The sequence below is a fragment of the Diachasma alloeum genome, unplaced genomic scaffold, assembly GCF_001412515.2.
Source record: "Diachasma alloeum isolate Michigan unplaced genomic scaffold, Dall2.0 Dall_scaffold_00461, whole genome shotgun sequence".
NCBI classification, from domain to species: domain Eukaryota; kingdom Metazoa; phylum Arthropoda; class Insecta; order Hymenoptera; family Braconidae; genus Diachasma; species Diachasma alloeum.
This window is the reverse complement of record NW_021680594.1, coordinates 62879-76235: the sequence shown is the minus strand read 5'-3', so window position 1 is coordinate 76235 and position 13357 is coordinate 62879. Positions and strand designations below refer to the sequence as shown.

General features: G+C 36.8%; 1 protein-coding gene across 2 annotated transcripts in view; it reads left to right on the top strand.

Annotated features, from left to right (window-relative positions):
• The window catches only part of LOC107042419 (prostatic acid phosphatase), a 139744-nt gene that overhangs the window by 92999 nt on the left and 33388 nt on the right, over positions 1-13357 (top strand). For both annotated transcript variants that reach the window (XM_015263460.1, XM_015263457.1), the window contains 2 exons: positions 5935-6174; positions 8622-8804. In XM_015263460.1, coding sequence (XP_015118946.1) covers positions 5935-6174; positions 8622-8804 — 423 coding nt within the window. The remainder of the gene's footprint in view (positions 1-5934; positions 6175-8621; positions 8805-13357) is intronic.

Genomic DNA, 13357 nt, shown 5'->3' with positions numbered 1-13357 from the left:
ATTTTTGAAATTTTGAAATTTTAAATATTTTTCACCACGATGAGGAAAAATCATTCGACACTTATTGATCGATATACAATCGACCCTATGGTTAGTGTAGGCCTCTTTTTTGAAAAAGTGACACAAACCCCTGTCACACATGAGTGTTTTATGTTGAGCTTTTGAAATTTCCACACCAACTAAACGAGACAAATTTGAAATCCATGTGTAGTGCTGTATTCTTTCCTGTTCACCATCGAGGATTTCTTCTTTTTCAATCATGAGAAGGTGAATTGTTCTTTCTTTCTCTTGCAGTGTGGCTGGAAGATCTTTGCTCAAATAAAGGGGCACAATCCATTTTTTCTCTGATTCTTCGTCACTGTCGATTCCATATACATTAATCGACAATTCGTTCATTTTCGGAAACTTTGGAATGTCTTTTAATGCCATGGGGTATTTGAAATTACCAAATCTTTTCATGACAGTGCTGAAAGCTGGGTATGANGATCCTCCGCGCAATGGATTATATTTATTTATGTTCACTTCTAAATTAATGACGTCAATTAATTTCCAGCCCGAGTCTTTTTCCTGGAACTGGAACATCCGCTTTCACTAGAAGTTTCTCTAATATGCTCCTCGAACCACTGTTTAATATCAGTTGAATCAAGAATTATTTCATTCTTGGTACTGAAATATTTTTCTTCTTCAATGAGATGTTCATCTCTATTAATTTCATATTTACACGTTAACACTACATTCACTTTCCAACTTTCTTCTTGTTTCAATGCATTTTTCAAACGTATACAGAGCATTCGTCTAGCATCATCTAAAAATTTGGGTATGTCTGGATTTTTCACGTTAATGATTACACCGGTTCTCATACGACCCTCAAAAACACTTTGCAAGTCCTCCCATCGGACTCTATCAGTTAAATTACCCCTTAAGTGTCCTCCTATCACTTCCAAGTTTGTGAATCTTGCGTAGAACGCTNTCAATAATGCATTAATTTCTTTCGAATGTCCTCTGATGTGATTAAGCCATTGTTGAATTTCCCTGGGTCTCCTATTCGTTTTCACTATTTCATACGCATCCTCCAATGACCTCAATAATCTTATACACGCGTTAGGATCCATGTTATTCATGGTAAAGATACTAAAGAACTAGCGGAAAATCAAGGTGAAATTTGTTTATATTGATACATATGCGAGTGTGCCTACGCTTGTACACTTTGTAAAATCTTACGCGATTGGTTGAAAAAGAATCATGTGACTCATGGAAAATTATTAACAAAATAGCAACATTTTTTGTTTCTGGGAAAAAAAATAGCTGAAAAATGTCCTGGATAACATTTAATCTTTGCGGTGCGATAAGACATCAAAGGGTCCGAAAACTCTGCCCCAGTTTGTCAAACATCATGTTCTTAGGGTTGTGAGTACAACGTGCGTTCCCAGGTAAACCGAAAAAGTCTATGTAAACAAACGATTGCGTTCGGACATCTTCCAATGCATTTCCATTCTTATCAATTTGCAGGAGATGGAGATTTTTCGGAAACTCCTCCTACTACAACGTGTAAAATTTGTCGAGGACTATGCCAAATTGGTGGGGGTATCTAAGTTTTTGAATGACTGATCCTCTGCCTTTGCAGATATACATACTCCCTCTCCTTCTGAACTTTTCTTTTTAAAATAAATATTTACATATTTATATCGTTATCAACAACAATTTCACACGAAGGGGGGGCGGCAGATGAGAAAGTATGGGAAATCTCAAGTTCAGACATCTCAGGAAAATGTTTTTTAAAATAAATATTTATATATTGATATCATTATTAACAATAATTTCCCACGAAGGGGGGCGGCAAACGAGAAAGTACCGGAAAACTCAAGTTCAGACATGTCAAGTGGAGCCAGGTGTCAATGTTTGAAGATGAAGAGGAGCCCCTTCTATGATTTCTACAGCAGCAAATTAGTTAACCCTTTCACCCCTCGCGGCGGTGTACTGAGAAGTTTGGGTATACTAATTGATTAATTAATCAATCGATCCTGGAATTTAGCCGTGATCTGCGGAATTAATCTGTGATTCAAACCACGACCTGCGAATTAATTAACCCCTTCACTCACCCCCTCGCGGGGTGGATTGACTAGGTCACCGAGACGGTCCTTTGTAACGCAAAACCGCGAATTAAATTGATTAACCAGCGAATTAAATAACCCTTTCATCACTTCGAGTGATAAAATCGTGAATTAATAAATCAAACCGCGAATTAAACTGTGACGCGGTGAATTAATTAACGCTTTCATCCCTTTGATTCCTTCAGAAATACTTTTTTCATGCAATATTTCCTCTTGTAAAAATTGCCTCAAGCAATAATTCTTTCCCAGAAGCATGGGATAAACTTGTTTTGGACAGCATAATCTCTCCGAAAATCCCATAGTTAACTGAAAAAATATTTAACCAATATAAAAAAAATATTTCCATAGATATTTTCCTCAAATTTTTTTTTCCAAAGTAATTATTTGCCAAATAATTTTTTCCAAAATAACTGGTTCTAAAGGAATTTTTTCCAAGGAATTGTTTCCAAAGGAATTTTAGGCGGACACCCCAGTACATCGATGTCGAAACAGAACCTCCACTTAAAGAAGATTCTCCTGTGTATCTGGTAGGGCATGGAGGGTGTGCTTTATTATGAACTCCTGGAAACTCGTCAGGCGGTAACTGCGGAATGCTACAGCCGACAATTGAACAAGCTGAGCGAAGTACTTGATCGGAAAAGGCCTTTTACTGGGCAAGAAAGCAGGCAGATCATACTGCTGCATGACAATGCTCGACCTCACGTTGCTCGCGCGACTCAGAAGACCCTCTTGAACTTCGGATGGGAAGTTCTCCCGTACGCGGCATATTCACCAGACTTGGCCCTATCTATCACTTGTTCCGGTCAATGCAGCACGCCATTGTGAATAAACAGTTTAAAACGCTGGATGATGTGCGTAAATTCACCGATGACTTTATCGCCTCGAAGCCTGCAAGTTTCTTACGCGACGGCATTCGTATGTTACCTGAGAGATAGCACAAGGTCATAAAAAACAATAGACAGTATTTTCAAGATTGAGTTCGTTGTTCTCTATTTTTTCGCATTAAATAAATTTGCTGAAAAATCTGTAAAAATTGAGTCATACACCCAATATTCTGAGTCAACTACATAGAGCCATTGAGACGAGTATTTTGAAATAAAAATTTGAAATTGGTGCAGTAATTTTTTAGATATTGAGGAAAAACGAAAGTTAAACAAGTTGTTATACAGAAAGAACTACTGGACCGATCGAGCTGAAACAGCGCGCCAAAGTTGAGCTAAATAATATCTACAATGAGCCAAAATTCCAGATTTCCATAGACAAATTTCACCGTATTCATGTTGAATTTTTTAAAAATCAATCACCAAAAACCCAAGTTATCGGATACATACATGCAGACATGACCCTAAAAATATTATTTCTTCACGTTTCATAACATTCTAGACCATTTGCAATCAAAATTAGAAAATGGAAAAATCGGTCAACAACAAGGCTTCCATTCGGAACCGAAAACCGGAGAATTTCCTCGCATTTTCTAGAAAACCGGAGTATTTTTTTTTTATAAAAACAGAATTTTCTCAACTTTTCCAGAGAACCAGAGAATTTTCCTGAATATTCTAGGAAACCGAAGAAATTTCTGGAATTATCGGTAAAACCGGACAATTTTCTAGAAAATCTCAGAATTTTTTAAAATCTTCTAGAATACCGGAGAATTCCCTTGAATTTTTTAGAAAAATCTGGAATTTTCTAGAACTCGGATGACGGATGACGTTGGCCGTTAAGGGTAACTCCGCAAATAACCTTTAACATAAAATTAAAGACGTATATATCCACCTCAAAAATTGCGTTTAGAAGGAAAAGCGCAAGATGGGAGGTCACGTACATCTACGTGAGCATAATGTAACTAAGTGCACTATGCACTACGTATCACATGTGATTGCGCAAAGAGGTTAGATTTATTTATAAAAACCGGTTTCCGATCTAATTTATGTCGAGATACTTCAATATTTATATAAACTAACTAGCCACATGAGGCGCGCGCCTCCTCGATCGGCTGGTTGAAAATTGATGTAGAATAATTGATATGATGATCAATATGATCATTGATACAATGATTGATGAGATGATGATGATGATTATTGTTTTTTTATTCATTCCTAAGTGAATGAATGGTATCACATTGAAGGAAATATTATTTATGAGAAGTTAAAGTCAATGAAGAAAAAGTTGAAGTTTCTCGAATTTCCCAAAAAATTTGAGAAGTTTTTTAAATTCACTTGAAAACTCAAAAACTTTCTTGGACTCTTTAAAAAACTTGAGAATTTTCGAGAACACTTAAGAAGTTCCTCGAATTTTCCAGAAAACTGGCGAAATTTCACGAATGTTCTAGACAACTCCAGAAAATTCTAGATTTTTCTAGAAAATGAGAGAAAATTTTCAAATTTTCCAGAACAATTTAGAAAACCTGAGAACTTTTGACGAAACGGCGAAAATTTCGAGGAAATATCTCATAATAAAAGAAATGAGAATAATTTGTCTAATAACTATTGTAGAGCATTCTCGAGTTCTCCCGAAAGTTCTAGAAATTTCCACTATCATTGGTTAAATAGATGTTTTTAGTTTGGAAGAATATTCCCTCATCTTCTAGAAAATTCGAGAAATTTCCAGAAAGTTGTGGAAATTTCTACAACTTTCTGCGTTTCACCCTCTCAGGGGTGGATTTTTGAGAAAATGAAAAACACGTGTCTCTATATTTTAAAAGGAGAATCTACACGCGCATTTTCAACTCTCTAACTTGAACGGTTCTCGAAATCGCACAACAAATTTTGTCCCTTTTTCACCTCCTTAGGGGGTGAATTTCAAAAAACCCTCCCTTAGTGGGAGTTTACTTCACTAAGGGTAGCTGTAGGCAAAAGCTCATGCTCGTAGCTCTTGTAGTTTGGACTGTGCATTGATACATCAGTCGCCTCGAAAATGGCTTCTTCTTTATATATTAGTATATTTCGTAACGAGTGCAAAAAAGGGTTTTTTGGCGAGTGGGAGGTTTATATCACGAGCCGACGGCGAGTGATATAATCCCACGAGCTAAAAAACATTTTTTCACGAGTTACGAACAATATTTTTCATCACAATGTGGCGGAAGTTGGACTTTTAGGCACGCGGAGCGTGCCGAAAAGTTCACTTTTCGTCACAGCGTGATGAAAAAGATATTTACCTGTCAGTAAATGGCAAAATACGAGCCTGCTAGACTACCACGTTATCTCAGGACGAAACCGAGGGCTGCCAATTACACGAGCTAAAAATTCCCATCTCACATGTGTCAAACAATATTTGTTGATAGTGATATTATGTCAAGTGAGTGGCTGAACTATGCCTTTTTCGTTTACGAATAAATGAAAAGGCACTTTTCGGCACGAGGTGAACGTAGCAGCAGTTTCAGAAAATATAGTTCAAATATAGTTCTGATCTTTAGGTAAAATTCTCTTCAACCCCTCAAGTACGGCGTCAAGTACGGTATTAGTTTAAAATATTTTTATCATCAGAGTAGAAGTTGTTGCGTATTAAAGAGCGAATTTTATAAAATTTTTGACTCATCGGAAGCCCGCCATTAAGTATTGATGACAGAAAAAAGCATTCAAAGATAACTTAATGGCGTGCCCACTGTCCCTTGCTCGTTTATATCGGTAATAATGGATGAATAATCGAAGATAACGAAAAAATTCTCGTGTCAAGATTCGCAAATATCTCTGAAACCAGTGAATTTAGTGAGATCCTTTGATACCTCTCTCTGAGACTCTTCTGTTCGTATAGACATTCTGAATGTTCTCTTTCTTTCCATCAATTAATTACTGGAATGAATTGGTTATTTTGTTTTGTGGAATAGGAAGGAATGCGCCAGCTGTATCAACTGGGCCAGTGGCTCAGGGGCCAATATGACCTTGTGATTGGAAAAAAGTATTACACGAAAACAACTCTAGTACGGAGCAGTTACGCAGAGAGATGTATTATGTCCGCTCAGGCACTTCTGGCTGCACTATTTCGTCCCGAGCCTCAGGATTACTTCGTTCCTGATCTACCCTGGATACCTGTACCTGTAGCCTCAATCCCAAGGGATCAAGACAAAGTAAATCCTTTGTAGTGAAGTATTTCCCTTTAGTAGATAGCATATGATCCATAACGAAAATCTATGTCAAACCGATTTTTCCAATTATTTTGTGGCTGCACCTATGATCGCAGATATGCGAGAAATAACTAGCATGTTTTCTAGATATTCCTCGCAAATACCTTCCAAGTGATACCTGATACCTTTCAACTCATTTCTCAAATACACCAAAACCTTATTTACTTTTCTCAAGAAATGAACTTGTAAATCATTGGATGTACAATCTTTTAGATTCATCTAAACCAAAAGTTATTCAATTCATTATTCTAAATGTTTAGGATGAAGAAATAACTTATTCGGTCAAGAGAAATAACGAAACAATGGTTTCTGTGATCAAATACGGATTGTACATAACACGATGTAACAAAATATGCCCGAGTTAGTGTCCAAAGATGAAATTAACACCACTCATAGATTTTTTCATGCTGAATTCAATGGTGTTTGTAGAAATGCCCTAGCGCGTAAGGTTGTGGAGAAAAAAAATTGTTGAAGTTGTTAAATTGGTTGAAAATGAAATTCGTCGAAAAAACAGAACTAAATGTATGATAGATGAAAGTGAATGAGAAAAAATAGTAGAGTGTAATTGAAGAATCATTCCATCCGTTAAAATAAACTTCCTCCGCTTTTGTGGCGTAATTTCGTTAAAAAAATCCTGAAATTCATAAATTTGTGGGAACTGTCTGTTGATTAAGTCAACCCCTGAAAAGATGGTAGCCCCTAACTCGGCCATATTTTGTTACACCGTGTAATCAAACATAAATATTCTTCAAGTATGATATGACAAATTTTGTCTGGGTAAATTATAACATTATTGAAATAAACAGATTGCTTAGGAGAAGATACACTGACAGAAAAAAACTGTCCTATAGAAGCGGAAAAATTCTTTCCACAAACTTATTCTCAATTAGGACAAGGAAAGCTTAGAGATTGGCGCGGAAAGACAGATGCTCATGAAAAGAGGAAACAATCTCGCGTACAACTCATTCAAGTTTGTCGTAATGAATAATTGAGCATTACAGGAATCGCCTTACCTGTAGATTTGCCGTAGAATAATATGGCTTTACTAATTGTCAGAAACAAAATTACGGAGGGGGGGGATATCAATACATATGCAGCTAGGATTTTCAAATTAATTTAAAAAAATGAAGGAGGTTCAAAGTTACCCTGAGGTGTATGATTTAGCAATGACGTAATTTTTAGGAACAAAACAGGTGTTTTCCCCACACTTTTATCTTAAAGAATGATATCATCCGGAGATTTTTCTCACATCTTTCGTGCCCCCCCCCCTTTCCTTTTGCTTTCCGAATTTATCACCTCTTCCCCATCAGTAATTTTTTTTAACTCCATTAAACCAGCACTGTAATAAGAACGCGTCATTGCACGTGTTTTAAACCATAATTTTTTGTGTGATTTTTTTTGTGAGAATTTGAATTGAATTTGATTATTCGAGTAGTATTTTCTCTTTGTAAGAATGAATGAGATTCTATCAACCTCTAACTAGGTTTGACCGAACACAATGATATTCTTGTGAGAAACTAGAACTGAATTTGATCCACTTAGCCTTGTTCTTGTGACAAGAACGGGTCAGTTACTGGCAATCTCAATTCGAAATTCCCGCGAATCCCCAGATTTTTAGTAAAAATTCTAACGTCACGAAATAATCGGTCAAAAATCGAATTATTTTTTGTCAAACCCCTGTTCATACATAAAAAAAATATCCATTGCAAGCATCGCTCATGCACCTCAGGACATTCCAGTTTGCGTCAAGAATGCATGGACTTGATGCAAACTCAGTTATTCTCATCTCGACATCGCCAGTTCTTGTGGCAAAAACATCACCTGCCAAGAAACGTTTGGATTGTCACAATTTCATAAATCCTTCGAAAAAAAAAATTTCCGTATGGACCTTCCCTTTTCCCAGTCCGGGGATTAGTATTGATCCTTCCCCGAACTGGCAAAAGTGCAAGTCACTACGGAAAAATATCGGTCGCGCGTAGTGCCACAGGGGTTTTCGACGCGAAATATATAATACTACCTCTCAGTGTAACAAAAAATATTGTACTTTTGGGATCATATGAAAAGGACAAATGTCACCAACAAATTTTCTTTCAGTAAATTTTTTCTTAAATTATTATGTATATCTCCAGTATCAGTATAACTATAATAATACTCTATTCCATTTATGAATACTCGTACTGAACAATTCTTTAATCAAGAAATTGCAATTCTCGCTGAACTCTCTTTCACTGAGCACAAATAATTTTAGACTTGATAATTATCAAAAAGCAAGATTTATGAGTCAAATGAGATATAAAGTATTGTTCTTTCATATCTATTAAGAATTGGCATGAATTATGCATCCCTGTATCACTTCTGTACTAAATTTATTTCATTACTTCGGTTTTTAGCTCATAACGGTGAAATATCTTTGCCCGAAACTAGATGAAGCACTGAAGGAAGCTTATGTAAATGAATCGAGAAAGTCAGGGAAGGAAATGGCGCCTTATTACTCAGAATTATCGTATCACACTGGTCGCAAAATGGAGACAATAACTGATGTTGAATTCTTGTACAACACTCTTGAAATTGAGGTAAGAAATTTCTCCTACTATTTCCAGTGATATTCCGCAGGAAATCTCCACTCCCATCAGTCTACTTTGTATCAATTTTTACTATACAGGAAGGGAGGGCGGAAGGGAGAGGGGGGGTCGGTTGTCGCGGTTCAAGCGACCCGAAGCCAGAATAATTATCACCCTATAGGAGGGGTGGCGCCACGGTTGATGGTCGGTAAAAATGAGTAGCGGTGGCGTGGTTTTCAGGTAAAATTAATTTTAATTTGTTTACTAAACTATCAGAATATTCATGAAGGGTAATCTGAGAGGTTTCAACGGTCAAACCACAGGTATCAAATGGCCTACATAAATATATGCGGGTTTCCGAAATTTACTTCCAAACTGTACACTCCCACAGTGTCAGGATACTGAGGAGGTGTTTGTGGGAAGAGTTGTTTTGATTATAAATAATTGAGAGTTCATTCAAAATAAAATATGTGTAATTTATTCACTTCACTATATTTTTCACAATTTGAAAACTTGAGTTTATAAAGGTAAAAATTAAAATTAAATGGATATCAAACGATGAAGACTATTTCTGTATTGTCGCGAAGGCCGAAAGAAAAACAGTTTTATTTTATACGTTGAGTGTATCCGAAACGCGGCGTAACTCCTTTAAATTTTTAGTGGACAGTGGATAGAAGAAGTGTAAGAACGAAATTTGCTCAACTGAATATCTAGGTAACAAGCGATTGACTCAAAGACGATAAGTGATGACTGATTAAAGTATGAAATTCATGGCCTCTTGGCAGAAAGCTCGGACCAGGACGAGAGCCACATCATCGGCCCGATGGCGTGAAAATTCCCCAGGAGGGGTAGTGTTGGAATCGAGGCCCCTTTACCTGGAGCTAGGAAAGTAATGAGGACTGGAAAACCCGAGTCGTTAGGGCTCACCATGGGTAATAAATGCGTAGGAAATGAAATCGGGAAAGGAAAGTTTTTGTTTGTAGTTATAAAACAATTTAAATAGAGCAGATGTTTGGAGTGGAAGTATTAAGGATTTCAATATCGCGTAGAGAGAATGGAAATTCTTGCAGCTGACAAGGAACACTACGCAGGTGTCCCCCTCCGATTTCGATGAAACTTAAATATGTTATAGGGAACCCAAAACTAAGGGACACGTATTTTTTTTAGCTGCCCATATTGGGTTTTAGGGGGCGAAAGTGCTCTCTGAAGTTGACCACCTCTCGGGGTCATTTTTCGATTGCACACATAAGGAAGCTTTTTGAACAACTCTTTCACAGTGTATCATGAAGGTCACAAGGAATGATGAAAAAATGGTGAAATATGGAGGGTAAACTACCCTTGTGAAAATTCATTTTTCTCATAGAAAAAAAACTTTCGATGGAAATCCCATGGGATAGATTCCATTTGAAAAAATAGAAAAAAGTACAGAATACCTGTGTTGTGTTTGGGGGTTCAAAAAAAAAATCATTAAAATAAAACATTCCAGAATTATTTCATGGACTGAAATTCCTCTTTTTTTTCGAACAAAGAATATTCTGGAAAAATCGAGTCAACGAACTCCACGATTTTGCAACGGCAAACACAGCTTCACCCGCGGAATATACTAAGTCAGGCGAAATTAATGTCGAAATGATGCAAAATCAGCATCACGTGAACTCGGACGTTCAACTCGACTCGAACATTCACCAAAATCACTGATAAAAATTAAATTCAGTCTTGTCCTAGCTTCGAAATTAAGAACGTCAAAGGGACAAACTCCTCGCGATCACTAGATACCTGATTCCGGAATCAGTTAGAAATTCTGCCCGGCGTTTATCATAGTGATCCGAGTATCGGGATTAGCTGATCACAATTACGCAGAACTTCGTAGTGGTCAATCCCGCGGTATATTTTAAAAAGTTATCAAAATCACGTCCAACCGATTATTGGAGTTCATTACTCGGCCGACGGGGTGAAAAACTTACTCGTTACGAGTACAGTGCGGCTTCCGATGATCGGGGACTCAAAATAATCTCTACAAATATATTGTTCGGAAATTCCAAGGCAATTGTTCGAGTGCAGCGAGTTCGAGAACTGAAGAGTGNTCTACAAATACATTGTTCGGAAATTCCAAGGCAAGTGTTCGAGTGCAGCGAGTTCGAGAACTGAAGAGTGAGTACCCTAAATATCACGTTAATCTGTCGTGCGGGATTCCTCTTTGTTTTCTCTCTCTAAAGTTGGCCTAATAGAATTTTCGCGAAAGTAACTAAATAGAAAAGAATAGAAGACGGATAGTATTTGTTCCGAATAGTTATTAATTAGCACCAACTAGAAGTTCGATTAAGTTGTTTCCCTAAATTGTAAATGTTGCAAGATAAATATTTGGCTAGAAATAAATGATAAATTCACGTCTCAATGAATCGGTGTTAATATTATTGAAGTCATTATTATAATCCTCAATTCTCTCAATTGACAGATGTGCCAAGCACTTTAAAGGTAAGAATCCCATCCTAAATAAAAATAATTATTTTATTGCCCGGTCAGAGAAATTGATCGAATATTAAAAATAAATATCCTCTCAATTTTCCGTATCCAACACCTGTTTTGATTTTTTTTAAATCGAAATTCAAAACTCAAAAAAATAGATTTTTCGTGAATTGCAAAATTTTAAACTTCATCCTGTACAAAACGAAGCTTACGGCTAATGATGAGGAAAACCATTGGGGCAGGATCCAGGAGTGGTGTCGGGGAGGTTAACTACCCTTGGGAGGGGGAGGGGAGGGGGATTTTTTTTAATAAGGGAGAAAAAATATTGATGAGAATTTTACGAAACACATTTGATTCGAAAGCATGAGACAATTTAAAGCACATATTTCGGATTTTTTCCGCAAATTAGAATTTTAAGGTAAGAAACATCGATTCTTTGAAAAATTATGGGTTTTAAATTGTTTGTTATAATAGACTGATCTTACACGGAATGATAAGTGAAATAATTGAAATAGTCTTCGGGAGTGAAACTTGAGGGCTTCACAATGCTCGTGGTATTTTATCGAATCGATCGGACCAACCTCATTCATTTTCAAAAGAAATCAGTAATGACCATGAATCTAAAAAATTTTACCGAAGGCCAGAGTAGAGATTCCATTAAATGGCTTCCATTTCCAATTTGCAAAATTGAGTTATGATGAAATATTTTGAGGAATTCTAATTTTCATCTTTATATGAACGTGGATGGGTGGTACAAAGAAAAGCCGATGATTTTGTATAGTAAATAATGGATCGATGATAAAATGTATTTTGGTTGCTCTTATCCTTTCGATGTGATATCGTTTTCAATGAGACGTAAATGGCGACATATGACAATACCATTCTGTTTGATAATGCAGAACCACAACTGAAGAATATTCGGGAGTTGTAAACATATTGATGCAAATGGCTCATTTGTTATCTGAGGATGAAATTACTCTGATCAATATAACTTATACGATATCAATGTTTTTCATTTCCATCCCTCTTGTGAACTACAATCAGTCTATGAACATAAATCGAAGAGAAAAGTAGTTTTTCGGTGAGTGTCGTGATCTATACTTGTTCTACCATGAAAGTTAATCCGATCAACGTTATCTGACTTCTGATGGCAACATTTGAAGTTCTCAATCTTGCTGAAACACCTGTGAACAACGAGGAACGTGAATTAGCAGACACATTCGAAAGGATATTAATTCAATCAATGGAGGAATATTATGGAGTTGAAATGATCGAAGAAACATCCCTGGATTTTCAAGAGCCTTATAAAGATATCGAAATGATAAAGGATTATCGAGGATAAAGGATTTCAACCACATACAGAAGAATCACCTGACAGTTGTTCGGAGGATGAGGAACCTGTAGATTTCGAATATAAAAAGAATGCCGTTGACTTCTGGAGAAGTGGAAAAAAGAAGAATCTCTCTATAGAAACTGTTTCCTATCAGACAGTTACAACGCTGGGCGAATCAAATCAATAAAGGACGGACATACATGGAGAAGTTAAAACGCATTTCGGAGTACACATTAAAGAATATGAAGAATGCTATCGATGCAGATTTGATCGACCACGATACTGACCTCAGAAGGTGGGCCCTGCAAGCCCGGAGGGAAATCGGCTTCGCACACGTTCGTTTTACAGCTTCGTCTAGGTGGTTGCATTATTTCAAACGAGCACACCGCATAACATCCCGGAAGATTAACAAATTCATCACCAGAAAAACATTAGAGACTCGGGAAGAGTTACAAAAAGAAGCGGACGAATTCCTCCTGAAAGTTTGGTCTTATTAGGATACGTATGGCCCAGAAAATATTTATAATACTGATCAAAGTGGTTTCCAATTGGAAATTCATTCAGGGCGAACGTTAGCTGAAGAAGGTACTAACCAAGTAGCGTGCGGCGTACAATCGATAACTTCAACGATACATAGTTATACAGTACAACCTCTGATTTCTGCTGATGGAAAATTACTTTCACCTCTCTTCCTGATTTTGAATGAACCTTCTGGAACTTTCGGTCCAATAGTGGAGTAAAATCTCTTCAAACGTGCGAATGTGTT